We start from the raw sequence: 25,954 nt of genomic DNA on the forward strand, positions 1-25,954 counted from the left end.
CGCCAGTCCCCGCAAAAACGGGTGTTGGCGTCACGGACAGGATTCGAACCTGTGCGGGGAAACCCCATTGGATTTCGAGTCCAACGCCTTAACCACTCGGCCACCGTGACTCCCGCGCCACCCTACGCCGCGCTCCGCCTAGACCGGGCCCCGCCGCCGCGCGCCCCGCCCCGCCCCGCCCGGCCCCGCGCGGGGCTCCCGCCCCTCCCGCCGCCGCTCCCGGCCCGGCCCCCGCACCGGGACCCCCCCACGGCGCGAGGGCGGGGGGGGGGGGGGGGCGGCCCCGCCTTGCGCCCGGCCCGGCAGGGGGCGCCGCCGCCCGGTACCGAGCGGGCGGGAGAACGCGGGGCGGGGCCGGCAGGGGGCGGCAGAGCGGGCGCGGCGCGGGGCGGGGCGGGGCCGGCAGGGGGCGGCAGAGCGGGCGCGGCGCGGGGCGGGGCCGGCAGGGGGCGGCAGAGCGGGCGCGGCGCGGGGCGGGGCCGGCAGGGGGCGGCAGAGCGGGCGCGGCGCGGGGCGGGGCCGGCAGGGGGCGGCAGAGCGGGCGCGGCGCGGGGCGGGGCCGGCAGGGGGCGGCAGAGCGGGCGCGGCGCGGGGCGGGGCCGGCAGGGGGCGGCAGAGCGGGCGCGGCGCGGGGCGGGGCCGGCAGGGGGCGGCAGAGCGGGCGCGGCGCGGCGCGGCGCGGCGGGAGGCGGCCCGGCCCGCTCGAAGATGGCGGTGCGGAAGAAGGACGGCGGCCCCAACGTCAAGTACTACGAGGCCTCGGACACCGTCAGCCAGTTCGACAACGTCCGCCTCTGGCTCGGCAAGAACTACAAGAAGGTAGGCCGCGGCGGGGGGCGGGGGGCGCCGGCACCGGCCCCCGCCCCGCCGGGCCCGGCCTGTCACGGCCCCGCCGCCGCCATCGCCGCCCCCGCCCCCCCCCCCCCCCTCCCCCCCGCCGCCGCTTCCCCCCGGGCCCTGCCCCGGCGGCGGCGCTGACCCCCCCGCCCCCCCCCCCCCCGCAGTACATCCAGGCCGAGCCCCCCACCAACAAGTCGCTGTCGAGCCTGGTGGTGCAGCTGCTGCAGTTCCAGGAGGAGGTCTTCGGCAAGCACGTCAGCAACGCGCCCCTCACCAAGCTGCCGGTGAGCCCCCCGCCGGGGCGGGCAGCCGGCGGGGACGGGGACGGGGACAGGGACGGGGACACGGCGGGGCAGGGGCCGCGCTCCGGCGGGGGCCGCGGTGCGGCGACACCCGGGGACAAGGCCCCGATCAGGGGCAGCGCCCCAGAGACGTGGGGGCAGCGCCCCAGAGATGAGGGAAGAGCGGCCCGATGACCCCGGGACAGCGCCGCGATGACCCAGGCACAAGGCCCCGATGAGCCGGGGGCAGCGCCCCGAAGGCGCGGGGACAAGGCTGAGCGGGGTCGGTGCCCCAAAGACCCGGGGACGAGGCCCCGGGGACAGCGCCCGACCACGGGCAGCACCCGGTCACCCGGGACGGTGTCCCAGCGTGGCACAGCGCCCTGCTCGGGGGTGGTGCCCCGGGGTCCTGGGGTTAGTGCCCCGTGACACTCGGGCACCGTCCCACTGGGAGCTGCCCCCGGGCGGGGTTCGGGCCCCAGCAACCAGGGGACAGCGTCCCGCCAGGGAGAGGGTCCCGCCAGGGAGAGGGTCCCGCCAGGGAGAGGGTCCTGCCAGGGAGAGGGTCCCCCCAGGGAGAGGGTCCTGCCAGGGACAGCACCCCAGCACCGGGACAGGGCCCCGACCACGGACAGCACCCCAAGGGCCCGTCGACAGCACCTTATAGATGTGGGGACGCCGTGCCAGGGACCCCAGGACAGCACCCCATGGACGTGGGGACAGCGTCCCTACGCAGGGACAGGTCCCCAAGCAGGGACAGTGCCCCAACACCCCAGGGACTGCATCCCAACCCACGGACAGCCCAACAAAGGGCACCCCGATGAGGGGATTGCACCCCGACATGGGGATGGCACCCTGACGAGGGGGTGGCACCCTGCCCAGCTCCCCACCACGCCAGGGACGCAGCCCACCCCTTGTGGCCGCCTCCCCCAACCCTTTTCTTCCCGTTACAGATAAAATGCTTCTTGGATTTCAAGGCGGGAGGAGCCCTGTGCCACATCCTGGCAGCGGCCTATAAATTCAAGAGCGACCAAGGATGGTGAGTGCCGGCCTGTGCCCGCTGGGTCTGGGGGCCCTGGGAGCGGGAGGGGGCCGAGGTGGGGGTCACAGAGCCAGGGGGCGGGGGTGGTCCCCTCCTCGGGAACGCCCTGGGGTGGCCTCGGCCAGGGTCTGCACGGGGGTGAGCTCTTTGTAGGTCACTCACCTCCACAGCAAGCAGGTGCTGTGGCACATTCCCCCCGCCCCACCGTGGACCCCTGATGGGGTTCAGGCGCGTGTCCCCCCCCAATCCCCCAGGCTTTGGCTGCTGACGAGGAGACCTGAGCTGTGGCTTTCATGAGAGTCGCTCTTTTCTTCCAATAAGGCGGCGTTTCGATTTCCAGAATCCCTCGCGGATGGACCGCAACGTGGAGATGTTCATGACCATCGAGAAATCCCTGGTGCAGGTAAGAGGCGCTGCCCCTGCCCACCCTGGGACCCCCCTGTCCCCCACCCGCTCACCGCTCTGCTCTTCTCCTTCCCCAGAACAACTGCCTGGCCCGGCCCAACATCTTCCTGCACCAGGAGATCGAGCCCAAGCTGCTGAGCAAGCTGAAAGACATCGTCAAGAGACACCAGGTCAGTGGCAGCACCAGGGTGGGGGGCACAGGGGGGGCCCACCCGACACCTTGTCCCGGCAGTCAGCCCTGGACCGGCTCCCCTGCTCTCCTCGCAGGGCACAGTGACCGAGGACAAGAGCAACGCATCCCACATCGTCTGCCCTGTCCCCGGGAACCTGGAGGAAGGTGGGTCCAAGCTCATGATGAAACACTGGTGGGGGAGTGGTGTTTGGGGGGTCCAGAGCTGTGCTCAGCGTCACGGGTGGCTCTTGGTGCGACGGCGGGTCATGCTCAGTGCCGGCCCCGCTCCGTGTCTCCCGCAGAGGAGTGGGTCCGGCCGGTCATGAAGCGCGACAAGCAGGTCTTGCTGCACTGGGGCTACTACCCCGACAGGTGAGGGGTCCCGGGTGGGGGCTGTGGGGGCACGGCTGAAGCCTGATGGAGCTCCCCTCTGCCCATGGGGTGCCCGTACTGCTGTGGGTGCTGCTCTCACGCCGTCCTTCTGTGCCCGCAGCTACGACACCTGGATCCCCGCCAGCGAAATTGAGGCCTCCGTGGAGGACGCTCCAACGCCGGAGAAGCCCCGGAAGGTAACGGGGTCCCCCAGGCTGAGATGGCGGCTGCAGCCCCCTCCCCTGCCCGCTGGCTGCCTGACACACCCACACCCCTGCCCGGCAGGTCCACGCCAAGTGGATCCTGGACACGGACACCTTCAACGAGTGGATGAATGAGGAGGACTACGAGGTGACGGATGAGAAAAGCCCCGTCGCCCGCAGGAAGAAGATCTCAGCCAAGACGCTGACGGACGAGGTCAGAGCGGGGCTGCAAAACCACGGGGGGTGAAGATGAGGGTCTCTGCTTGGCCGTCCCACTCGGCTGCACCCAGTGACCCCCCCTGTCCCCCCAGGTGAACAGCCCCGACTCTGACCGGCGGGACAAGAAGGGGGGCAACTACAAGAAGCGAAAGCGCTCGCCCTCCCCCTCGCCCACCCCAGAAGCCAAGAAGAAGAACGCAAAGAAGGGGTGAGCCTGGGCTTGGGGGGGGTGGCAGGGTCAGTTCCGGCCCTGGAGTCGGGGCTGTGGGGAGCCTCGCCCTGGGGTGCGGTGGTGACTGGGACATGGGGGGGTCTCTCCCTTCGCAGACCCTCCACCCCCTACAATAAATCCAAACGTGGGCACCGTGAGGAGGAGCAGGAGGACCTGACGAAGGACATGGACGAGCCCTCGCCTGTCCCCAACGTGGAGGAGGTCACCCTGCCCAAGACAGGTCAGGCTGGGGGGCCGGCAGGCACCCTGCGGGGTCCCCCCGTCACGAGCGTGGGCTGTGTGGGGGCCCATCCTTGGGGTGCTCAGCATCGCTTCCCTCCGCTGCAGTCAACACCAAGAAGGACTCGGAGTCTGCGCCCGTCAAGGGGGGCACCATGACGGACCTGGGTGAGTCCGCGCCGCCGAGGCCGAGCGCCACGGCGGGTCCCCCGGCACCGCAGACCCGGCAGTGCCCAAAACCGCCCTCTCCCTTCCAGATGAGCAGGAAGATGAGAGCATGGAGACGGCCGGCAAGGTGAGTCGTGCTCCTCCAGGGAAGGTGTCCCCACCCCAGCACAGGGGTCACCGTCGCTGGATGGTCACCTCTTCATCTCTCTTCTCTTGTTACCTCTCTTGAGTAGAAAAAGGCCCCTTTCTGCCCTTCCCTTTGCCCCTGGGGCTGCAGGCGGCTTTGCCCTGGGCCGTTGGTGTCATCCTGCCCTCAGTGAGGATGAGGAAGGGTGCAAAAGCAGGGCTCAGGATCCCCTTGCCCATGTGGTGCTGGTCTCTGGTAGGATGAGGAAGAGAATGGCACTGGGAGCAAGGGGGAGCAGGCCAAGAACCCCGACCTGCACGAGGACAACGTGACGGAGCAGACCCACCACATCATCATCCCCAGCTACGCCGCCTGGTTCGACTACAACAGGTACGGGAGGGCCGAGGATGAGGACGGCGCCCCGAGGCACCAGCCCGATGGTGTGGGGCCGCCGGGCCGGGCCCTCCCCAAGCGTCTCATCTTGCAGCGTCCACGCCATCGAGCGCCGAGCCCTGCCGGAGTTCTTCAATGGCAAGAATAAATCCAAGACCCCCGAAATGTGAGGCTGAACCCCGACACACACTTCCCCGTCCCTCCCGGTGCCGGCGGGGCCGCGGCCGGCGCTGACACCTCGCCGTTCTCCCCCAGATACTTGGCTTACCGCAACTTCATGATCGACACGTACCGGCTGAACCCGCAGGAGTACCTGACCTCCACGGCGTGCCGCCGCAACCTGGCCGGGGACGTCTGTGCCATCATGCGGTGGGTCCGGGGCCAGCGGGGCGGTGGGGGGCATCCATTTGGCACCGTGGGGCTGGCGGAGGGACCGGCAGGGTCTGAGCCCCGGCTCTCCGCAGGGTCCATGCCTTCCTGGAGCAGTGGGGCCTCATCAACTACCAGGTGGACGCTGAGAGCCGGCCCACCCCCATGGGCCCCCCGCCGACCTCCCACTTCCACGTCCTGGCTGATACGCCCTCGGGGCTGGTGCCGCTGCAGCCCAAGACGCCCCAGGTGGGTGTGCGGGGGCAGCAGCTCCTCGCCCAGCCGCGTCCCCCCTCTGCCTTCCCCCGGTCCCCGCGGGGGCCGGGCGCGGGGTGGGGTGGGGGGGTGGGGGGATCGCACAGCTTCGATCCGTGCCTCAGGGCCGGCAGAGCGACGGCGACGCCAAGACGGGCCGCAAGAGCAAAGAGATCGAAGACCTCGTCACCGAGACGGTGAAGGGGAAGCCGGAGCTGGTAGGCGGCTTCTTGGGGTCCGTCCCCCCGCCGCTGGCCGAGGAAGGCTCCTTCCCTCCTCCCCCTCGCGCCCCGCATGCCGCCCTGCCCCGGGGAGCAGGGACGCGGGGGGGACACCGTGACGAGATGGGGCATGAAGGCTTCTCTGGGATGGGGGGGGTGGGGAAACGGGCGTCCTCGCGGCCTGTCCCCCGTGGCCACGTCCCCAGCGTCCCCTCTCCTCCCCCCGGCAGCAGACCTCGGCCTCGCAGCAGATGCTGAACTTCCCCGACAAGAGCAAGGAGAAGCCGGCCGACATGCAGAACTTCGGCCTCCGCACCGACATGTACACCAAGAAGAATGTCCCCTCCAAGGTGGGCACCCCCCGTCCCGGTCGCCGTCCCCCTGCCCGCTGCCGCTCACCCCTCTCTCCCCCCGCAGAGCAAAGCCGCCGCCAGCGCCACGCGGGAGTGGACGGAGCAGGAGACGCTGCTGCTGCTGGAGGTGAGTGGGGGGTCCACAGGGAGGGGGGGGATGGGGCTGCCGGACCCCGCTGACACCCCCCTGCTCCATCCCACAGGCCCTGGAGATGTACAAGGATGACTGGAACAAGGTGTCGGAGCACGTGGGCAGCCGGACGCAGGACGAGTGCATCCTGCACTTCCTGCGGCTGCCCATCGAGGACCCCTACCTGGAGGACTCGGAGGCGTCCCTGGGGCCGCTGGCCTACCAGCCCATCCCCTTCAGCCAGTCCGGCAACCCCGTCATGAGCACCGTCGCCTTCCTGGCCTCCGTCGTCGACCCCCGCGTCGCCTCCGCCGCTGCCAAGTCGGCTCTGGGTAAGGCAGCCCCTCCGCTGGGGGGGGCCTGGCTGGGTCCTGGGGGTCTGTGGGGAGAGGGATCGGTCCTACAGGGAGACGGGCTGGGTGCTATGGGGAGAGGGATGGGTCCTGTAGGCCCTATAGGGTCCTGTAGGAGTCCTGTAGGGGGACGGGATGAGACCTATGGGGACAGGATGACTCATGAGGCGATGGGGTGAGTCTCTAGAGCATCCTACAGAGAGGCAGAGGAAGGCCGGTGTGGAGATGGGGGTGTGACCTCTCGGGGATGTGACGAGCCCCCCGTGAGGGCTATACGAACCTGAGGCCCAGGGCTGGCTCCGCGGGGCGGTGGGGGCCCCACTGCCGGCCCCGCTGAGGCCCCACGGCGCTGCCCCGCAGAGGAGTTCTCCAAGATGAAGGAGGAGGTGCCCACGGCCTTGGTGGAGGCCCACGTCCGCAAGGTGGAGGAGGCGGCCAAGGTGACGGGCAAGGCCGACCCCGCGTTCGGGCTGGAGAGCAGCGGCATCGCCGGCACCACCTCCGACGAGCCGGAGCGGATAGGTGAGGCGGGCTCCGTGCGATGAGTTTGTCGGGTCTGGGGTGGGCAGCAGTGGGGGGCCTGACCCTGCGCTTGTGTCCCCAGAGGAGAGCGGCGCGGAGGAGGCGCGGGCGGAGGCGCAGCCGGCGGAGGAGAAGAAGGAGGCGAAGGTAGCGGCTGGCCCAGGGAGGGGGTGTGGGGCGGGGTGGGGGCCGGGGAGGGCGGCCAGCGCAGGGACTCAGCGGCCGCGGGGCCGGTCCCTCCCCAGGAGCCCCGGGACGGTGCCGCTGAGGAGGAGGCAAAGGAGAAGCCTGGGGACGCGCCCAAGAAGGAGGAGGAGAAGGGGAAGGAGGTGGAGGGCGAGAAGGAGCCCGACAAGGGGGATGGCGATGGAACAGGTGAGTTGGGGCGGGGGGGGGGGGCCCTGGCTGGGCTGGGGGGATGCTGACCCCACACCCCCCACGGCCCTGCCCCACTGACATGGCCTCCACCCTGCCGCAGGGGAGCTGGAGAAGGAGAAGGAGGCGAAGGAGGGGCCAGACGAGGCGCCCAAGGAGCCACCGGAGCCCGAGGCCGAGCGTAAGGCCAAGGTGGAGCGGGACATCGGCGAGGGGAACCTCTCCACTGCCGCCGCCGCCGCCCTGGCCGCCGCCGCTGTGAAGGCCAAGGTGAGGGGCTGGGGTCGGGGCTGGGGGGGGGGCGGGGGGGTGCAGCACGGGTGCAGGGGCTGAACCCCCTGGTCCCCCCCTCGCAGCACTTGGCGGCTGTGGAGGAGCGTAAGATCAAGTCGCTGGTGGCGCTGCTGGTGGAGACGCAGATGAAGAAGCTGGAGATCAAACTGCGGCACTTCGAGGAGCTGGAGACCATCATGGACCGGGAGCGCGAGGCCGTGAGTGATGGGGAGGGGGAGCTGGGCGCTTGCCCCCGCTCCAGCAGCCCCTGCTGACCCTCACCCCGCTGCCGTGACCCCCCCCCCAGCTGGAATACCAGCGGCAGCAGCTGCTGGCGGACCGCCAGGCCTTCCACATGGAGCAGCTGAAGTACGCGGAGATGCGCGCCCGCCAGCAGCACTTCCAGCACCTCCAGCAGCAGCAGCAGCAGCAGCCGCCCCCGCTGCCGCCGGGGGCCCAGCCCCTGCCCGCCGGTGCCCCCCTGGCCCCCGCCGCCCACCCGCTGGGCGCGCCGCCCGCCCCCGCCATGGTGGCCCCCGCCGAGCCCATGGGGCAGCCGCTGCCCGGGGCCCCCCCGCCGCAGCCGCCCCCGCCGCCGGGCGCCCCGGCCGTCCCGCACGGTGAGTCGGGGTGCCGAGGGCTGGGGGTGAGGGTGTGTGGGGAGGGTGCCAACGCCGGGATCTCGGTGCTGATGCCCCCCTCCCCGCAGCCCCGGCGCCATTCCCCGGGCAGCAGCCGCCGTCCCAGAGCCTGGCTGGGAGCCTCGGTGGCAGCGGCCACCCCGCCGTGCCCGGTAATGCGCCCGCGGCCCTGCCCTTCGGATTGCCTCCATCCGCCATCCCATTTAGCATGGCTAACCCCCCCGCCGAGCCCCTCGGCGCCACCTTCCCCGCTAACCCGCCCGCCCTCCCGCTGCATGGGGCCCTCGCCAGCAGCATGCCGTCCGGGGGGCTGCCCCCCCCCACCCACCCACCCGGCCTGGCCCTGCCGCACCTCGCGGGGGGCTCGGCCGCCGCGCACAGCCCCGCCATCGTGGCCGCCGTGCAGGGAAGCCTCCTTCCCAACCCCGGCCTTCTCGCAGGTGAGACATGGGGGGGGGCGTGGGGGGCCACCGGGGACGGGGACGGGCGGGAACCCATCGGGAGTGGCTCAGGGAGGGGGCACCCACTCGCGGGCATGGGGCTGGGGGAGGCTCAACCCTTCCTGGGAGCTGTGGGGCAAGAGGTGCTCATGCACCCCCTTGCCCCCCCCAGATGTGACCCCCCCCACCTCTCTTTTCTCTCCCTGCAGACCAAGGCCCCCCCCTGCAGACGGACCCCATCGCGCCCAGCCCCAGCACGGCCACCCCCGTCCCCCCCACGCAGTGAGCCCCCACCGGGGCCGAGGATGCCGCAGCCCCCCCACCCCGCCGCCACCACCGGCCCAGGGAGACCGGCCCCTCCCGCTCCCGCAAGGCGCCCCAAAGGAAGCCCCCCCCAGACCCCCGACCCCTCCAGCTTTGGTATTTTTTTATGATTGTCCCAGATTTTATTTAAGTGTTGGTCTCCCCGGGCAGGCGGGGGGACCCTGCTCCCCCCCGGCTATTTATGAGACAGCTCCAATCCCACCTGGCACATGGGCATTTCCCCCCAACCCCTCAGCTCTGTCTCAGTTGTCTCCCCCCCATTGTTTTTGGGTTTTTGGTTTTTTTTTTTGGTTTTGTTTTTTTTTTTTTTTAAGAAAAACCAACAAAAATAAAATTCCAAGTCCCCGGGGCGGGAAGAAACAGCCTCGTGGTGCAGGGTCTGTCTTGGGGCGGGGGGGCAGAAGCGCATGGACCCAGCATCACCTTTCTGACACTTTATTTGATGCCGTGGAGCAATAATTTAGCCGGTGGGGCTGGGGGGGAGGGGGGCCGGGGGGGGGGGGAGGGGGGCTTCTAGGGGTGGCAGGAAAATGAGGGAAAAGGCACAAAACCCAGCGTGATGGGGGCAGGGATGGGGGGGGGGGGATGCACGACGACACGAGGGGTCTTCAACCGCTCAGCACCATCCGGACCAGCTCTGTGGAGAGAATGGGGGGGATGCAGTGAGGTGGGGGTCTGCCGGGACCCCCAGCCCTCGTCCCAGAGAGAGAGGCAGGAAAACCAAAGTCAAACGGCTGAAGAGCGCAGGGAGGAACCAGCGTCGCTGCAGCCCCGGCCCAACATCGCTGCCCTCGCTGCCGGGGGGCTCCACCGGCCCCCCCCCACCCCCACGCCAGCACCCACGTCCCGGCCCCGGCGCACAGGGGGGCTCCATGCAGAGGGGCATGCGGGGCGGGGGGGAGGGGGGAAGGCTGCACCAAGGGCGAGAGCGCAAACCAGGCGGCCTTTTTTTTTTTTTTTTTTCTTTTTTTTTTTTAAAAAAAAAAGACACCACGGAAAAAATAGGAAGGAAAAAAAAACTGTAAGTAACTGAGGGGAGCGGGGGGGAGGCGTACCCCTGCGGCGTCACCCTGACAAGATGTGTCTCACAAACGCTGGGAGGAAGGAAGGAGACATGATGGTCAGGGAGGGAGTGGGGCCGCGGCCAAGCCCCCCCGGGACCCCCCCCAGCACCCCTGGGACCCCCAGGACCCCCGGCCCTCACCTTCGTAGTTGATGCAACCGTTGCTGTCCTCGTGCCCGGCCACCAGCTGCTCCACCTCCTCCTCCGTCATCTTCTCGCCTGCAGGACAGCCCGCGTCACCCCGGGGTGATGGGGGGACACGCCGGGGGTCCCCGGGCCTTGTGGGCCTTTCGGGGTGGGGGGGGGGGGGCGTCGGGAGATGGCTGGGGGATTGCAGAACTGGCTGGGAGATCGTGGGGTCCCTGGGGCTGGCTGGGCTTTGGGGGTCCTCAGGGGCGGCCAAGGGGTCCCCGAGAGCTCGCAGCAATTCGGGGACCCAGGTGGGGGCTGTGACGCTCACCCAGGGTGACGAGGACGTGGCGGATCTCGGCCCCCATGACGGTGCCGTTGCCCTCCTTGTCGAAGACCCGCAGCCCCTCCACGTAGTCCTCGAAGCAGCCCTGGTCCTTGTTCTTGGCGATGGTCTGCATCATGGGCAGGAACTGCTCGAAGTTCAGCGTCTTCACGTTCATCTCTGCGGGAGAGAGGCCGTGGGCTGGGGCCGGGGGGGCCTGGGGAGTCCGGGGGGGTGGGAACGACGACGCACGGGACCCCCCACTCACCATCGCTCTTGGGGTTGCCCAGCACCTTCATGACCTCGGCGTTGGTGGGGTTCTGGCCCAGCGCCCGCATCACGTCCCCGCACTGGCTGTACAGGATCTTCCCATCCCCCGTGCGGTCGAAGAGCTGGAACGCCTCCTTGAACTCTGCCGGACCCCCCCCCACCCCGCGTCAGCACCTCCGGGACCCCCCGATGCACGGGGACACCCCCGTCCCGACGCACCGGGATCCCCCCCGATAGGCCTCCCATCCCGCGGGACGCTGCATCCACAGACCCCGCACCGATGGGACCCCCCCCGCAGCCTGCGCCCCTGGGACCCCGCACCTCGGGGACCCCGTTACCTGGCCCCTCCCCGCCCCCTCCCGGGTCGGGTTTCGGTTCCGGGCGGGATCCGGTTTCCCGGTGGAACCCGACGCCGGGCGCGGCCGGGATGCTGCCGCCTCCGCCCCCCCCCAAAGCGGACCCAGGCGTCCGGGCCGCTCCCGCCCCCCCCCCCCGGGAAGGAACCCGGGCGTCCGGGCCCCCCCCGCAGGAATGCGCGGCCCGGCCCCGTGCTCTGCCCATATAAGGGCAAATGGCGCAAGAAGGGACCGCGCCCCCCCCCGCCCCGCACCCCTCCGGGCCCGGCCCCGCATCCCTCTCCCGCACCCCACCCCGCACCCCCCCCCACCCCCCCCGCACGAACGGCCCCGCCCGGCCAGACTTTGCCCCGGGAAAGGCCCCGCCCGCGGCCGCGCAGGAAGCGCTGGGGGCGGCGGGGCCGGTCCGGGGGCGGGGGGGGTCGTGCCCGGTACCGGGGGGGGGGGGGGGGGTGGGGGGCAGTGGGGGCCCGTGCCCGGTGCCGGTCACTCACCCGCAGTCTGCTCCTCCGAGAAGTCGCACTGCGGGGAGAGCGCGGCGGTCAGCGGGGACCGGCACCGGCCGCGCCGTCGGGGACGGCGCTAGGGGCCGCGCCCGGTGCCCGCCGAGCCGCCGCCGAGCCCCTCCCGCGCCCCGCGCCCCCCGCCCCGCCAAGCCCCCGGCCCCCGCCGCGCCGCGCCGCGCCCCGCCGCCCCCGCAGCCGCCCCCGCAGCCGCCCCCGCATCCCCCCCGCGCATGCCCCGCCCGCGGCAGCCGGAGCCGGTCCCGGTGCCCGGTGCCCGGTGCCCGGTGCCCGGTGCCCCACCATGGCGGCGGCCGCTCCCGTCCCGGCTCTGGGCCGCGCAGCGCGGGCGGGCGCTTTCTACCGCCCGGCGTCACCGCCCGTCATTGGCCGCGCGCCGGCTGCGTCACCGCGCGCTAATTACGCGGTGCATTATTCATGAGCGGGCGGGGAGAGGAGAGGCCACGCCCCTTCTCCCGGGGGGGATTTTTTGTCTATAGATGGGCACGGAGAGGGGCGGGGGGGGGTGGGGGGGGCACCACCACGGGCACCCCAGTGATGTCAGCCCACGGGGCGCACCCCGAGGGCCACACCCCATGGAGGGCACCCCACCGGGGACACCCCCCCACCCCAAGGGGACACTGTGGGGTCCCGGCCCTGGGACCAGCCTGACCTCGGGGGGGCTGCTGAAGACGGGACGCACGGTGGGGCCGAGGTGGGGGGTGGCGGAACCAGGTGAAGGCGGGGTGGTCGCCCCTTGCTCAGCCCCCGCCCAGCGGTGCAGACCCCGATAAGGCGCGGCTCATCAGCTCCCGAAAATCCGGCCTAAACCTGAGCCCGGGCAGGCCCCAACCGAGCCCCCTGGGGGGGCGTATTCAGGCCGAAGCAAGAAGCCGTCACCCACTCGCAGCGACATATTAGAGGGCTTAATTCTGTGGCTCCTTTATATTATAGACGTGTGAACATTTTCGCTGTCCCACGGGGCCTTCCTCCCTCCTCACCCTCATTTATCCACCCAAACAGCCCCAAGGGTGCGCCGCGGCGACGAACGGTGCAAAGATACGTGGGGATGGGGCGCGGGGGGGCTTCACACCAGCTGTAAAATCAGAGCATGGGGGTAACTCGGGGAGCTCCTTCGCCGCCGGCCCGAGACCCCCCGCATCGCCTTTGACCCTGGCGCGGGCTGCCGGACCACCGAGCAGGTCGTACCCTCCTTCCCCCGCGTTCTTGGCTCTTGCTCTACCGATTTCTGCCTTATTATGTGTTGGGCTTAACTAGACGGGTTAAAATAAGTTGCTTAAGGGCAGTGGAAAATTAATAATCTGTGGTGTATGTTAAGGGCCTGGCGTCCCGCCAGCGAAGCGCCGTTACGGACAGACCCTGCCTCGCTGCAGGCATCAGTGCAGGACCGACACCCCCCCCGCAGGGGACACCGCAGTGGGGACACCCCCCAACCCCCCCACACGGGGGACATCCAAAGGACCATACCCTGGAGGCAGCCTCTCGGGGTGGGGGACAGACCCCCCCCGCAAAGGGCAGCCCGATGGGGACCCCATGACAGCCATTCCCTGGGGTCGCACCCACCAGGGACCCCACGTGGGGACACGGCCGGGGGGGGACATCCCAATGACCATCCCCCCCATGGGAGACACCCCACTAGGGACATGACGAGGGGGAGTGCCCCATGGGGGACCCCCATGGGAGTACATCACACAGGGGGGCGGGATGCTGCAGACCCCCAGGCTCCCACCGGGACCCCCAGGACCACACGAAGCCACTGCTGTCTCCTCCCTCCTTTATTAGTGGGGGGGGGGACACAGGGCCGCAGCCCCAGGAAGGCAGCGAGGGGGTCGGCGCGGCGGTGGCACGGCGGTGGCGGCGGCGGCTCTAACAAAAGCGTCTCCCCGGGGGGGGGACCCGGGGGGCACGACCCCAGGCCGGGCCCCCCCACGCCCAGAGGCTCCTCGGGGGGTGAAAGGCACGAGGTATGTAACAGTCTGGGGGGGCGCAGGGGGGGGCCGAGCCTGGCCCCCACCTGGTGTGTCTTTGGTCAGTGGCGAGGCGGGGGGCGGTGGGGGGGCAGCAGGAGTAGTGGGGGGGCTCACTCCCCCCCCTCCCTTCACACTGCCCCAGGCACAGCATGAAATGGGGGCCCGGGGGGGCCCAGCTCTAGGGGCTGCTCCGCTCCTCCCGCAGGTCGTACCTGGGGGGAGGAGGAAGAGAGGTTAAGGGGCAGAAGGGGGATATGCCCCCCACCCCTGAGACACCCACTGGGATCCCCCCAAACCTCCCACCCCCCAGGACCGTGCCCCCCAGCCCCCCGACTCACCAGTGGGGTCCCCCCTTGGACAGATCCACCTGCGCCAGGTCCAGATGAAGCTGGGGGAGAGCAAAGGCTCAGAGGAGCTCCCTGCCCCACCCCCACCCCGACTCCCCCAGACCCCCCCTACCTTCCCCAGCACCTCCTTTTCCCGCGACATGAAGGACAGGGTGGATTTGACATGAGCTTCCAGCTTGCGCCGCGAGGCTTCCTCGAGGGACATGTCCCACTCAAACCTGGGGAGACTGGGCTGTACTGGGCCGTACTGGGCGGCACCGGGTGGCACCGGGCAGGCGTCCCCCCCCGTTTCCCCCCCCACCTCTCATTGAAGTCAGGGTTGAGGGTCTTCTTCTGCACGCTGGTCTTCCTCTTGGTGCCGCGGCTGCGGTCAGGCAGCAGCACCAGGGACACGTAGGGGTCGGGCAGCTCCTTCGACACCGGCTTCAGCTTCCTGGGGGGGGGGACACATGACTCAGCGGGGGGGTCCCAGCCCCGAGCACCCCACCTGCCCCCCCCACCGGCAGCCTCACCTGCAGGCGTGGACGATGGCCACCAGCTTGCGCTCGTCCCCGTGGTACCAGAGCGAGAGCTGCAGCCGGCCCAGGGGACCCTCCGCCGGCTCCGGGGGGCTGCGGGGGCAGAGGGTCAGTGCCCCCCCCGGGCCCCTGGCATGGTGGGGGGGCTCGGCCCTGGGCTCCCCGGGGTCGCTCACGCTCTGACCCTCCGTCCTGGCTGCGGGTTTGCAACCGGAGCAGACACAGGGACGGGGGCTGGATGCAATGTGGGGACGGGGGCTGGATGCTCCCGGGGGGGGGCTCATGTCCCCCAAACCTACCTGTCAGCTGGGAGCAGGCGCTGGCGCAGCCCCCCGGCCCCGCTCTCCTCCTCATCTGCCTCCGCGGGCTGGGGGGCAGCATCCCCCCCATCTGGGGACACGCTGCTGGCCCCCATCTCCGCCTGCTGCGACACCAGGACCTGGGGTGGGAGCGGGGTGGGTGAGGAGGGTCCCAACCCCTCCCCCAACCTGCCCCCCACACCCCATCACTCACCCCCAGCTGCACCCGCAGCAGGACCTGGGTGCCGGGGCCCCCCCGGGCCAGCAGGAACCAGCCGTCCAGCACCAGCCCCTCCGAGGCCAGGAGCTGGGTCAGGGGCAGGCTGAGGGTGCCGAGGAGCTGCCCCCCCTCCTCCTTCACCTGCAGGCACAGGCGGCTCAGCACCCCGGGACCGGACCCCCGCCAGGGGGACGGGACCCCCACCATGGGGACGGGACCCGGGGCCGAGACCTGCAGCTCCAGTGACTCCACGTGGGGCCGCTTGATGAGGAAGGAGAAGCCTTCGTCCCACACAGGCTCAGCAGTCGGGGTGCAGGTCTGGGGGCAAGAGAGCGGGTGAGAGACGCCCCCCCCCCTCATTCCACACAGCCCCCCCAGCCCCCCCCACGTCTTACCTTGGTCTTGACGGAGACGTCGCGCACGGCCAGGCTGGCGAAGGCGGCGGGTGGCTTGGAGCCCTTCCGGAGCTGGGGGACAGCGGGTTGGGGGTGATGGGGGCGGCTGGGGGGTGCCCGGGGCAGGGCCGAGGGACCCCAGGCGTGGGGCAGCCACTCACCGGGAGGTCGGCAGCTCGGTCCACGAAGACGGAGAGGAGAGCGGCCGAGAGCTCCTCGCCCCGGGCGGGCTGCAGGAGGCTGTTGGTGTGCAGGACCTGGGGTGGGGGGCAGCGGGTGGGCTGGGGGTCCCCCCGCGGCGTGGGGGCGCATGGGGACCCACAGGGGCAGGGATGGGGATGGGGGATGCATGGGCAGGAGGATGGGCATGGCCACGGGGACGGGATGCACAGGATGGGGACGGGGAAGGGGACGGGGATGGAGGGGGACAGGGATGCAGGGGGACGGGGATGCAGGGGGACGGGGATGGGGAAGGGGCCAGCTGTGCCCCCCTCATCCTCGGGAGCCGTTACCTGCTCAAGGAGGGCAGCGCTGGGGCTGGGGGCCAGGGTCTCCAGCCGCACGTGCAGCCGCCCCGACTTCACCTCCTCCAGGGGCAGCCACTGGTGGGACAGGGAGGGTGGGTGAGACCCCCCCAGTGCAGCCCCCCTCCCCACCTCGGTGCAGCCCCCCCTTGGCCCCTCTCCTACCTCATCCACGATGCGGTTGCCCAGCACCTGCCTCAGTGGCACCTTGCACCTGCGGGGGAGCAGCTGGTGAGGGCTGGGGGGGGGGCCACCCCCCAGCCCCCCCATACACCCCCCAGCACCCACCGGCCCAGGAAGTCGTCCTTGTCGATGTCCTTGTCGAAGAGGTCAAACTCCACGTCCTGCCCCGGGACGTTGTCCACAATCACCTGGGCAGGGAGAGGCATCACCCATGGGGGCACCCCCAGATGCCTGGGTCCCCTCCCAGCCCCCTGCCTCAATATCCCCTCCTGGGGGGAGGAAACGGGACCCCCCCCCCGACTGCAGCACATCCACGCCCACGGGGAGGATGCCCAGGCTGGGGGCAGTCGGGGTGCGGGGACCCCCCCAGTACCTCGTAGACCTCGTTCCAGCGGGGGTTGAGGTCCTCCTTGATGACGCGGCTGCGGAAGACCCTCCCGGCCACCCGCACCTTGGCGTAGGGGTCGGAGCGGCCCCGCACCACCCCCTTGAAGAAGTTGTCTTTGGCGATCAGGTTCTCGGCCTCCAGGAGGTGGATCCGCAGCACTTGCTGGGGACACGGGGACACGCCGGGCACTGGCAGGGGGGGCTGCCGGGCACGTCCGGCCCCAAGCTCTCCCCAGCCCCCTTCCTGCCCTAGACACCCCCATCCTGCACCCCAGGACCACCCATCCTGCTCTCCAGGTCCCCCAGAGCCTCTTCCTGCCCCCCTGAAACCCCCCATCCTGCCCTCCCAGGACTCCCCAAGCTCCTGAGCCCCATCCTATGCCCCAGGACCCCCCATCCTGCTGCCCAGAGCCCCCCCAGCCCCATCCCACATTGCTCCCTCCCAGTCCCTCTCCAGCCCCCCCACCCCTGAGCCTCATCCTGCCCCCCCCTCAAGCCCTCCAGCCCCCCCCAGTGATGCCCTCCAGGGCGCCCCATCCCCTCCCAACCTCGGTGCCGAACCGGTGGTCGGGGCTGGCGTGGGTGGGCCGGTGGGTGCTGCCGGCGCTGGCCGGGGGGTCCGGCTGCCCTGGGGGGGGAGGGGTGGGGCCACTGTTCTCGGGGGCGTCGAGATAGAGCACCTGCAGGGCTGGGGGTCAGTGGGGAGGGGGGGCAGCGGCAGAGCCTGCCCCCCCCGGTCCCACCGAGCCCCCCTCACCCGCAGAACCAGCTTCATGTAGAGGCGGCTGCCGGGCCCCGAGTGCTGGAGCTGGAAGGGCTGGTCCAGCGTCAGCTCCGGGGCGTCGAGCAGGCGGGCGAGGGGCAGCGAGAGGGAGCCCAGGGTGCTCTGGCGGGGGTCGTCCTTCACCTGGGGGGCACTGGGCGTCATGGGGATCCGGGGGAAAGGGGGCAGTGGGGGGATGTGGGGCAGAAACGGGAATGTGGGGGAGAAACGGGCTGCAGGATTTGGGTGGGAAACAGGGACAGGGATTTGGGGAGATATGGGGGGAAATGGGGCTGGGGAGATCTTGGTGGGTGTGAGGGGACACGGGGCTGGGGTCTCGCCTGGATGTCCACGTCCTGGTTCACAGGGTCGTGCAGGAAGAAGCGGAAAGCATCTTCCCAGACAGGAGCAGTCGTGTTATAGACCACCTGGGGGGGAGCGGGGTTAGACCCCCGCTGGCTGGCCAGGCCCCCGCCACCCAGTGCCAGCCCTGGGGGCCCACCCTGGCATGGCTGCACCCCCAGACTCCCCCAGCCCACCTTGCTCTCCCGTGTGACATCCTGCACTGAGACCTGCACCATGGGGTTGGGCTCCTTGCCTGTCTTCTTCATCTGCACAGAAATGGGGGGGGTCCCACACAGCTCTGACCCCACAGAGCAGGGAACCCTGGCCCCCCCCACCCCCCCCAGACCCCCACTCACGGGCAGCTCCTCAGCCCGGTCCAGGTACACGACCAGGATGGCGGCTGATGGGGGATCGGGTTTGGTCACAATCGCCCGGTTCCTCTCCAAAACCTGAGGGGCGATGCCCAGGGAGGGGTTGTCCAGGGCAGACAGACATCCCGCCCCCCTGTGACCCCCCCAGTCTGGGCTGAGACCTGGCAAACTCATCTCCGGGCTGAGCCCTGCTCACCTGCTCCAGTTTGGAGGTGTCGGACATGAGCGAGAGCCACTCCAGGCGCAGGTGGAGCCGCCCCTGGCCCCCCTCCTGCAGCGGGAACCACTGTGGGGGCAGAGGGGTCAGCACAGCCCCTGGCCCCCCCCAGGACCCCCTGCCCCGGCACCCACCTCCTCCAGCACCCGGGCCTTCAGCACCTCCCCAAAATCCAGCTTCATCCTAGAGGGGTGTAGGAGCGGCCGTGAACTGCGGGGCTGGGGGGCAGCAGCCCCCCCAGCCACCAACCCGGGGGTCCGGCCCCCCCCGCACCTGCCCAGGAGGTCGTCCTGGTCGGGGTCTTTGTCGAACAGCTCCACCTCCACCTCCTGCCCTGGCACCTCGTGCACGATGAACTGGGGGACAGGGTCAGCAGGGGGGTGGGCAGGGGGTCCCCCTGCTCAGCACAGCCGGGCTGGGGACCTCATGGGGGTCCCCGTGTCCAGCCTGGCTGGGATGGGATGCTCCTGCCCCCACGGCCTGGCTGGGGATGCTTGGAGGGTCACTGTGCCCACCCCCCCCACCCCAGCTGGTCTGGGGGTGGGGGCATAAGGAGGGTCCGGGGGGGGTCTCACCTCATAGACCTCATTCCAGGTGGGGTTGAGATTGTCGTCGATGACGCGGCTGGTGACGACCTGGGTGCCGACGCGCAGGACAGCGTAGGGGTCCGACTTGCCCTCCACCAGCCCCCCCATGAACCGGTCCTTCGACCGCAGGTCCCGGGCACCCCGGAGGTGCACCCGCACCACGCCCTGTGGGGGGGGGGGTGTCAGCCGGGGGAGGGGGTCGGGGGGACAGCTGGACCCCCCCGGGACCCCCAGCCAGCCCTTACCCGGGGCAGGGGGCAGCGGAGCTGGGCGGCCTCATGCAGGTTGGGCACCAGCGGGACCAGGAGGCGGTTGGGCAGGACGAGGTAGGAGGAGATGGCGTCCATGATCATCGTGTCCGACATGGAGCTGCGGGGGGGGGGCACCGTCACGGGGGGGGGGCCATGGATGGCATGGTCCCCAGAAGACCCCGCAGCCGGGCTGGGGCTCACCTGAGCCCCGGGATGTCCAGCAGGTTGGTCATCCCTGTCCAGTTGATGTCCAGCGTCTGCGGGATGGGGGGCAGGAATGGGGTCAGGCAGGGGGGCCAGACCCCAGCCACACCCTGTTTGGGGGGGCGGCCAGGGCTGCCGGTCCCTTCGGGGTGGGGGGGCGGTACTCACCGGGCGCCGGATGAAGAACATGGTGAGGGCCCCCACGATGGGGACGTCCCCAAGGAGGGGCTCCAGGATGATCCGCAGCATCCCGTGGAGCTGGGGGGGGGGGCGCAGCACTGAGACGTGACCCACCCACCACAGCCACAGCCCCCACCCCGTCAGCTCCCCATGCCCCTAGCCCTGCTGCCCCCCAGCCGGGGCAGACCCCCCTCACCTGCATGCCCTTCACCCCCGCCTTGCAGAAGAACTTCTTCACCTCCACGTCGATCTGGACGTCACCCACGTAGCTGCAGAGGTGGGATGTAGGGATGGGGAGGGGTCTTCACCATGGCACCCCCCAGTCAGATGTAGGACGGGGGCTGGGTGTGCAGGGGACTGAGACCCGGCGCCTTCGCCACACGGGTGGCTCCAGCCGCTCACCTGATGTTGAGGTCGAGCAGGATCTGCTTCTTGTGGGCGCCAGGGTGAGCCCTGACCCCCAGGACCCGGAGAGGCTGGGGGAGGAGGGGGCAGCGGTGAGCAAGGGGGTGGGGGGGGCCATGGGGGGGCACCCCCACCCCCGAGGGGAGCCCTACCTTCTCGCCCATGTCCACCTTGGTGAAGGTGAAGGTCTGGAGGTGGGTGTTGGAGGCCCGGATGGACGGAGCGATGTTCTCCACCAGCAGCTTCTCCATGTACTGCCCGAAGAAGGGCCAGGCCTGGGCCAGGACCTGCCAGCAGCAGGACGGATGGACGGACAGACAGACACAGCGGGATGGAGGGAGGGAGGGAGGGAGGGATGGAGGCCAAGGTGGATGGAAGGATGCAGGGAGGGAGGGATGGAGGGAGGGATGCAGGGAGGGATGCAGGGATGCAGGGAGGGATGGAGGGATGCAGGGAGGGATGGATGGAGGGAGGGATGCAGGGATGCAGGGAGGGATGGAGGGATGCAGGGAGGGATGGAGGGATGCAGGGAGGGATGCAGGGACATACAGACAGACGGATGCCTCACCTTGTTCAGCCATTCCGCCCTCTCCACATCCGGGAAGCTCACCTGGGGGCAGACAGACGGGCAGGGGGTGTTGTGAGGCCGGGGCCGGGGGGGAGGGAGCCTGGCTGCAGGTTTTGCCCCGGTGCCACGGCACGGCCCCACCCAGCCCCGTGCCTCAGTTTCCCCATGGGGCCAGGGGAACCCTCCCAGGGCCAGGCTTGGGGTGGGTGACATCCCCCCCCCCCAGCTGCGACCAACATCTGGCAGCAGTTCCGGCCCCGCTGCCGAGCGTGGCCCCATCGTGGCCGTTCCCGGGGGTCCCGAGAAGGGGGTCCCGGCCCCCGCGGAACCACAGGGCAGGGGTTCTCGGCCCCCCCGCGCCTGCCCCCGCCCGCGGCCGGGCAGGAAGCGGCCCCCCCGGGCTCGGTGACTCAGGGCCCGGCCCCAGCGCTGCCGGAAGCCCCGGGCGGGACCCAGGGGGGTTGTGGGGGGGTGACCCCACTGCGGGGGTCGAACAGGGGAGCCCCACCGGGGGGGGGGGGGGGGAGGGTCAGCGGGGGGTGCGATGCAGCATCTTGGCGGTGGCGGGGGAACTTCAGCGGCGGAGGGGTGCGGGCAGCGGGATGCGGAGCAGCCTGTTGGGGGGGGGGTCCCGGCCCCGGGGGTCCCGCACGGCGGGAAGCTCAAGCGGGGCTCGGTGCAGCGTTGGGGCGGGGGAGGGGGCGGGACCGCAGGCAGCGGGGCCGGGGGCGGTGCGGCGTAGGGTGGGACGCGGGGGTCCCGCCCGGCCGGGGCCGCCCAAGCGGGGTGCGGGGGTAAGCGCGGTGCCGGGGGTCCCGCCCAGCGGAATGGGGGGTGGGGGGGGGGGGGTGAGGGAGGGAGCAGCCCGAGCCGGCCCCGGTGCCGCCGGCGGGGATAACGGTGCGGCGGGCGGGCCCCGCTTACCCAGGCCGGCAGCTCCCCGCGGGCCGCGCCCAGCCCCGCGGCGGCGGCGCGCACGGCCGCCTCCTCGTCGTGCTGCAGGCGGGCGGCCAGCCGCATCCCGCGCTCCCGGGCGCGCCGCCGCCGCCGCCAGCCCGCGTAGAGCGCCAGGGCCAGCAGCAGCGCGCCCGCGCCCAGCCCCAGCAGCCCCGCGGCGTAGGCGGGCAGCGCCCACAGCAGCCGCCGGCCCAGCGCGCCCAGCGCCGCCAGCCCCGCGCCGCGCCGCTCCATCCCGCACCGCCGGCCCGCACGGCCCCGCGCCGCGCCCGGCCCCGCCCCGCGCCCCGCCCCGCCCCGCGCCCCGCCCCGCGCCCCGCCCCGCCCCGCGGAACCGAACTGAAGGGGCGTGGCGGAGATAGCCTGTGGGCGGGGCTGAGGGGAGGGGGCGTGGTGGAAGGACATTGTGGGCAGAGCCAAAGCGAGGGGGGCGTGACCTACAAACCTGTGGGCGGGGCCAAAGCGGGGGCGTGGCTGAGGGCACTCGTGGGCGGAGCCAAAGCCAGGCGTCAGCTCCCATCTGCGCCCCCCCCCCCCCCCCCCAATACCCCCCTCTCAGTCTGTCGTCATCCCCCCACCCCACCCCACCCCCCGGTCCCTTTGCCAGGTCCCACCGGTTGCCCCTCCCCCCGCCCCGGGAGGGGACGGCGGCGCCGTGGGCAGGAGAGCGATCGCCGCAACCATTTTTGGGGTTTTTTTTTGGTTGTTTGGTTTTTTTTTTTAATGGTTGAAAACATTACAGGCCCCAGGGGAGCCGCAGCCCCAGTGCCCCCCCGGGACACAGACCTGGCACGGGGCGGGCGTGTCCATAGGCGGGGCTCTGCAGGGAGCAGCCCCACCCCCCCATGCAGTGCATGCTGGAGCGAGGCACGAAGCCCCGGGGTGGGGTGGGGGTCACCGCTCGCCCCACTCCCACGCTGCCAGCACCCCCACCAGGCAAGAGCCCCCGCGGGAGCTGCCTCCACTGTCCACCGGCTGGGGAGCCTCTGCCCTTCCTCCTCCTCCCGTATCCCCCAGGGGCTCAGTCTCACGGGGGGGCCGCAGTCCGGGCGGCTGCGCCATCCCCCCGCGGCACCGGGGGGGTCAGTGGGGCATGGCCGTTATCCTCATGCTCTGGGAGGCGATGGGGTACGTCACCATGGGGGTGGTGGCGTGGCTCATGGTGATCCCGCCCAGCGGCTGCGCCATCGAGACGGCCACCGGCGCCACCGAGACGGCCACCGGCGCCATGGAGACAGGGGGGGCCATGCCCTGCGCGATGGTCTGGGCCAAGGCGGCCGAGAGCGGGGTGATTTCGGGGTTCAGGGGGGGAGCGGCGTTGGCAGGGGGAGCCGCCTGGGCTCCGGCGGGAGCTACCAAATCCTGTTGGGAAACGGGCCGGGGCTGGAGGGCCTGGCTGCTGAGCGTGGTGTGGGTCTGGGCGATGCTGTGGTTGTAGTTGGTGACAGTGCCCACCGTCGGGGCCAGAGTCTGCTCGGTGGCGGTGGCGGTGGAGCTCAGCGTCATCACCTTGGCCTGGTTGCGGAACTGGGCGTTCTGCTCCAGCAGCACCTCGTTGGTGGCCAGCAGGTTGTTCACCTGCTTCTTGAGATCCTCCACACGCTTGCGCAGCATGATGTTCTCCTCCTCCAGCAGCCGGTACTCCACCGTCCGCGGGCTGGTGAAGCTGTACTCATAGGTCTCAAAATGCAGCCCGTCCACGCGCCGCCGCTTCAGCACGGGGTCGTGGTCGTCGTAGCGGTCGGAGTCGTAGATGGTGTCGTAGGGGTCGTAGCGGCGGACGGCGGGGACGATGCCCTGCTCGCGGGTGGCCATGCCTCGCGCCTCGTACTCGTAGTCCCGCTGCAGGTGCTGGAACTTGCACTTGGTGCCCCGCTGGCAGTCGCCCTTCAAGAAGTCCCTGCAGATGGGCACCTCCTCCTTGCTGTTGGGCAGGTCGGCCGGCGAGAGGCCCAGCCCAGCGGCCACCTTCTGCCGCAGGCGGGGGGGCAGCTCCCCCGTCTTCTTGTAGCAGTCCTCGTCCTCCTTGGTGCCGTGGATGAAGCGGCAGTTGAGCCGGACGCACTCCTTGTTCTGGAAGTCGTGGCAGAAGATGAACTCGTTCTTGCGCACGCCCAGGTTGGTGACCTCGCTGATGTCGGGGTGCCGGAAGCGGCAGCGCTTGCCTCGCTTGCAGACGTTGCGCAGGAAATCGCGGCAGATGTCGTCGGCGTTGGCGCCCACCTCATCGCCGCTGCTGCTGTTGTTGTAGCCGTCGCGGTCGGGCATCTTCGCCGCTGCTGCCGCCACCGCCGCCGCGGGGCCCCAGGCACTGCGGGAGGGAGGGAGGGAGCGGGGTGAGGGATGGGACCGGGAGCAGCCTCCCGGTACTGCCGCGGAACACCCGCCCCGGGGCACCGGCACCGCCCGGTGCCAGCGCGACCGCGGTGCCCCGATCCGCGGGTGGGTCCCGGGCGGCCCCTCCCCGGGCCCGCCTATGCCAGCAGGAGCGGCCCAGGCCGGCCGCAGGGCCCCGGTCACCGCCTATCCCCAGGGTGAGGGACCTTCGCCCGGTGACAGCCCCGCCGGGGCGCACCGGGAGGGCGGGGCCCCCCCGCCGGATCCCCATAGCAGCTGCCCTGCAGGCCGTGGGACAGGCCCGGCAGCGGCTCGGCCCCGGGGCGGGGGCGGCGGCGCGAGGCCCCGGAGCGCGGCCTGTCCCGGTGGAGGCGCGGCCCGTCCCGCCAGGCCCCGCACTCACCCGTCCGCGGCCTCCTCGCGGGTCCTCCAGCGCCAACAATGAGCGGCCCCTTCCGGCCGCCGCTCTGCGCCGGGCAGGAAGCGCTCTATGATGCTTCCGGGGCAACCCGGAAGAAGCTGCGAGCTCTTCCTCCCGGGCGGACAGAGCGGCCGGCTTTTCCGTCGCCGTGACGTCACGCGCGTGCGACACCGATTCGGGGCTCCCCGCGGGCTCCCCTTGCCGCCCCGGTACCACCCCTTACCCGGGAACCCCTCTCCCCCGCCCCGTTACCGGGGCACCCCGCGCTCCCCAAAGAACCACACCACGTCCCGACAAACACCAGCTTTATTCGCGGCGCGGCGGCCGCCACAGAGCGCAGAACCGGCCCGGTGCGGCGGGGATTCCCCCCCCGCGGCACCGGGCACCTCCCGGACACACCGGGTCGTCTCCCCAGCGGCGGCGGCGGCCCCGCGGTGGGGCCTACTTGGATCTCTGCCTCATCTTCCTCCTCTTGCGCTTCAGCCTGGCGGGGGGAGAGAGCGGCGCTGAGGGCCCGGGGCCGGCCCCACACGGCAGGACCGGGCGGCCAGAGCCTCCCGCGCTGCCCGGTGAGCGGGACCGGCGGGCGGCGACCCCGGGGGGGACCTCACGTACCTGCGCATGCGCTTCTTGCGCCACTGCGGGGAGAGGAGGGGAGAGGGCTGCATTAGTGCCGGGACCGGCGGGGCCGGGGACGCGACCCCCGTCCCGGACCCTCCCCACGGCCACCCCGAGGCACCCAGAGCCCCCAACCGGCTCCCCAGAGCCCCACCGCGTCCCCAGACCCCAGCCCCAGCCCCCCACTCTCCCAGGCCCCCGCACTGACACCCCCGGCCTCGCTCCACGACCCGATGTAACCGAGACCCCGCCGGGACACCCCACCCGGAGCCTCCACCCCCGCCCCAGGACTCCCCTCCCCGGGGCTCTCCAGGCCCTGGCGCGCCCTCCCAGCCCGGCCCGGGACCCCCCCAGAGGAACTGAGGCGGGGAATGAATCGCCATCGGCCGCCCCCGCGCCGCCCCCACCGCTTACCTTGGCCCTCATGGCGTTCCGGAGGCGCCGCGCTCAGTCCCGGCGGGGGGGCGGCGGCGCGGGCGGTGGATGGAGGTGGATAGAGCGGCCGGCGGCGGTGGCGGCCCACAAGATGGCGGCAGCAACGACCGAGAGAGGCCTTAGCCGCCCGCCGGGGCCTATTTATACGGTGGCACCCGTGGCCGCGCCCACTTCAGCGCGGGGCACGACGGGAGCTGTAGTCCCCGCCCCCGGGGCCTCATGGGAGCGGTAGTTCCGGCCCCGGGGCATGACGGGAGCTGTAGTCCGCCCGCCGGCCGCCATTTTGCGCAGCCCCGGAGGAGCCGCCCCGCGCCCGGCGGGGACGGGGGGGGTGTCCCCGCACGCCCCGTCCGGCCCGCACACCCCCCCCCGCACCCCCGGCCCCGCCGCTCCTCCGGCCAAGGAGAGACGTCAAGGGGAGCGTTTACTGGGGGGGGGGGGAGTGGGCAAGTCAGTCAGCGCTGCTCTTGGGAGTTTGTGCTTGCCAAAGTTTAAGAACGACCCAAGTTTCTTGTATGGAGACGTACGGTATTTTTCTCCTCTTTAAAGTAAAAATGGAAAATTAAATAAACCGCCGGCAAGCCTCCGTGGTTTATAAACCTGCATCGTGGACTTAGAGAAAGGTTACATCGGCCATTCTTCCACAGAGGGCAGAATATTGCTTAAAAATACTAAAATGTCCCTCCTGGGGAAAATGAAGTTTCTTTTTTCCCTCAAGGTCAGGGTTAAGGCATCGGAGCCGCCCCAGCCCTCCGGCTCCGGGTGGGGACCCGCGTCCATCCCGCCGCCGCTGCAAGAGCAGAGAGATGGAAAAAAAATCAGGGGAAAAAAAAATAGCGCATCATTTATTCTCTTT

General features: G+C 71.1%; 4 protein-coding genes, 1 long non-coding RNA gene and 1 other non-coding gene across 15 annotated transcripts in view; 1 reads left to right on the plus strand and 5 right to left on the minus strand.

Moving 5' to 3' along the window:
• The window catches only part of ESYT1 (extended synaptotagmin 1), a 116,154-nt gene extending 94,593 nt beyond the window's left edge, over positions 1 to 21,561 (minus strand). Inside the window, exons 1-31 of one of the 3 annotated variants that reach the window (XM_064474330.1) lie at positions 21,255 to 21,560; positions 20,331 to 20,372; positions 19,915 to 20,049; positions 19,760 to 19,833; positions 19,554 to 19,626; positions 19,346 to 19,435; positions 19,175 to 19,230; positions 18,968 to 19,091; positions 18,711 to 18,887; positions 18,409 to 18,491; positions 18,270 to 18,318; positions 18,115 to 18,204; positions 17,904 to 17,996; positions 17,742 to 17,813; positions 17,544 to 17,630; positions 17,197 to 17,346; positions 16,988 to 17,119; positions 16,426 to 16,602; positions 16,158 to 16,240; positions 16,035 to 16,083; positions 15,858 to 15,947; positions 15,507 to 15,602; positions 15,346 to 15,417; positions 15,182 to 15,268; positions 14,945 to 15,091; positions 14,731 to 14,870; positions 14,426 to 14,524; positions 14,215 to 14,346; positions 14,026 to 14,131; positions 13,905 to 13,954; positions 13,354 to 13,778 (exon numbers count right to left, since the gene is read on the minus strand). In XM_064474330.1, coding sequence (XP_064330400.1) covers positions 13,745 to 13,778; positions 13,905 to 13,954; positions 14,026 to 14,131; positions 14,215 to 14,346; positions 14,426 to 14,524; positions 14,731 to 14,870; positions 14,945 to 15,091; positions 15,182 to 15,268; positions 15,346 to 15,417; positions 15,507 to 15,602; positions 15,858 to 15,947; positions 16,035 to 16,083; positions 16,158 to 16,240; positions 16,426 to 16,602; positions 16,988 to 17,119; positions 17,197 to 17,346; positions 17,544 to 17,630; positions 17,742 to 17,813; positions 17,904 to 17,996; positions 18,115 to 18,204; positions 18,270 to 18,318; positions 18,409 to 18,491; positions 18,711 to 18,887; positions 18,968 to 19,091; positions 19,175 to 19,230; positions 19,346 to 19,435; positions 19,554 to 19,626; positions 19,760 to 19,833; positions 19,915 to 20,049; positions 20,331 to 20,372; positions 21,255 to 21,521 — 3,156 coding nt within the window. In that variant the 5' untranslated portion in view covers positions 21,522 to 21,560 and the 3' untranslated portion in view covers positions 13,354 to 13,744. Of the gene's footprint in view, positions 1 to 13,353; positions 13,779 to 13,904; positions 13,955 to 14,025; positions 14,132 to 14,214; positions 14,347 to 14,425; positions 14,525 to 14,730; positions 14,871 to 14,944; positions 15,092 to 15,181; positions 15,269 to 15,345; positions 15,418 to 15,506; positions 15,603 to 15,857; positions 15,948 to 16,034; positions 16,084 to 16,157; positions 16,241 to 16,425; positions 16,603 to 16,987; positions 17,120 to 17,196; positions 17,347 to 17,543; positions 17,631 to 17,741; positions 17,997 to 18,114; positions 18,205 to 18,269; positions 18,319 to 18,408; positions 18,492 to 18,710; positions 18,888 to 18,967; positions 19,092 to 19,174; positions 19,231 to 19,345; positions 19,436 to 19,553; positions 19,627 to 19,759; positions 19,834 to 19,914; positions 20,050 to 20,330; positions 20,373 to 21,254 lie in introns of those variants that run through there. The other 2 variants (XM_064474329.1, XM_064474328.1) reach the window with 2 other exon arrangements.
• On the minus strand, positions 29 to 110 carry TRNAS-CGA (transfer RNA serine (anticodon CGA)). Its single transcript has one exon. It is a non-coding gene; the product is annotated as a tRNA-Ser (tRNA).
• Positions 657 to 9,029, plus strand: SMARCC2 (SWI/SNF related, matrix associated, actin dependent regulator of chromatin subfamily c member 2). 5 transcript variants are annotated; one of them, XM_064474145.1, is made up of 29 exons: positions 657 to 819; positions 1,005 to 1,124; positions 2,075 to 2,160; positions 2,485 to 2,566; positions 2,646 to 2,738; positions 2,836 to 2,905; positions 3,043 to 3,112; positions 3,234 to 3,309; positions 3,398 to 3,529; positions 3,627 to 3,742; positions 3,862 to 3,986; positions 4,094 to 4,153; positions 4,243 to 4,280; positions 4,540 to 4,670; positions 4,768 to 4,839; positions 4,929 to 5,042; positions 5,138 to 5,291; positions 5,423 to 5,515; positions 5,752 to 5,868; positions 5,936 to 5,998; positions 6,075 to 6,333; positions 6,715 to 6,876; positions 6,959 to 7,023; positions 7,122 to 7,251; positions 7,355 to 7,521; positions 7,608 to 7,742; positions 7,832 to 8,144; positions 8,234 to 8,605; positions 8,815 to 9,029. In XM_064474145.1, the coding sequence occupies exons 1-29, from the start codon at positions 709 to 711 to the stop codon at positions 8,889 to 8,891; spliced, it is 3,603 nt and encodes a 1,200-aa protein (XP_064330215.1). In that variant the 5' UTR covers positions 657 to 708; the 3' UTR covers positions 8,892 to 9,029. The 5 variants fall into 5 exon arrangements, with proteins under 5 accessions (XP_064330215.1, XP_064330211.1, XP_064330212.1 ...); XM_064474141.1 differs by having other exon boundaries at positions 660 to 819; positions 5,749 to 5,868; XM_064474144.1 differs by having other exon boundaries at positions 662 to 819; positions 5,749 to 5,868; positions 8,234 to 8,317.
• MYL6 (myosin light chain 6) lies at positions 9,349 to 11,990 on the minus strand. 2 transcript variants are annotated; one of them, XM_064474147.1, is made up of 7 exons: positions 11,879 to 11,990; positions 11,567 to 11,594; positions 10,715 to 10,858; positions 10,453 to 10,626; positions 10,134 to 10,211; positions 9,985 to 10,023; positions 9,349 to 9,566 (listed from the first exon to the last, which is right to left on the minus strand). In XM_064474147.1, the coding sequence occupies exons 1-6, from the start codon at positions 11,879 to 11,881 to the stop codon at positions 9,995 to 9,997; spliced, it is 456 nt and encodes a 151-aa protein (XP_064330217.1). In that variant the 5' UTR covers positions 11,882 to 11,990; the 3' UTR covers positions 9,349 to 9,566; positions 9,985 to 9,994. The 2 variants fall into 2 exon arrangements, with proteins under 2 accessions (XP_064330217.1, XP_064330216.1); XM_064474146.1 differs by lacking the exon at positions 9,985 to 10,023.
• On the minus strand, positions 14,541 to 24,135 carry ZC3H10 (zinc finger CCCH-type containing 10). Of its 3 annotated transcripts, XR_010376465.1 has the most exons (3): positions 23,831 to 24,021; positions 22,070 to 23,598; positions 14,541 to 14,560 (listed from the first exon to the last, which is right to left on the minus strand). XR_010376465.1 is itself a non-coding variant. In XM_064474334.1 (2 exons), the coding sequence occupies exons 1-2, from the start codon at positions 23,893 to 23,895 to the stop codon at positions 22,371 to 22,373; spliced, it is 1,293 nt and encodes a 430-aa protein (XP_064330404.1). In that variant the 5' UTR covers positions 23,896 to 24,021; the 3' UTR covers positions 21,970 to 22,370. The 3 variants fall into 3 exon arrangements, 2 of the variants coding, with proteins under 2 accessions (XP_064330404.1, XP_064330406.1); XM_064474334.1 differs by lacking the exon at positions 14,541 to 14,560 and having other exon boundaries at positions 21,970 to 23,598; XM_064474336.1 differs by lacking the exons at positions 14,541 to 14,560; positions 23,831 to 24,021 and adding an exon at positions 24,028 to 24,135 and having other exon boundaries at positions 21,971 to 23,598.
• Positions 24,136 to 24,333: 198 nt separating this feature from the next.
• LOC135317844 (uncharacterized) lies at positions 24,334 to 25,236 on the minus strand. The gene is made up of 3 exons (XR_010376466.1): positions 25,078 to 25,236; positions 24,661 to 24,683; positions 24,334 to 24,529 (listed from the first exon to the last, which is right to left on the minus strand). It is a non-coding gene; the product is annotated as an uncharacterized LOC135317844 (long non-coding RNA).
• Between the last annotated feature and the right edge of the window lie 718 nt (positions 25,237 to 25,954).

The sequence above is a fragment of the Phalacrocorax carbo genome, chromosome 27 (assembly GCF_963921805.1).
Source record: "Phalacrocorax carbo chromosome 27, bPhaCar2.1, whole genome shotgun sequence".
NCBI classification, from domain to species: Eukaryota; Metazoa; Chordata; class Aves; order Suliformes; family Phalacrocoracidae; genus Phalacrocorax; species Phalacrocorax carbo.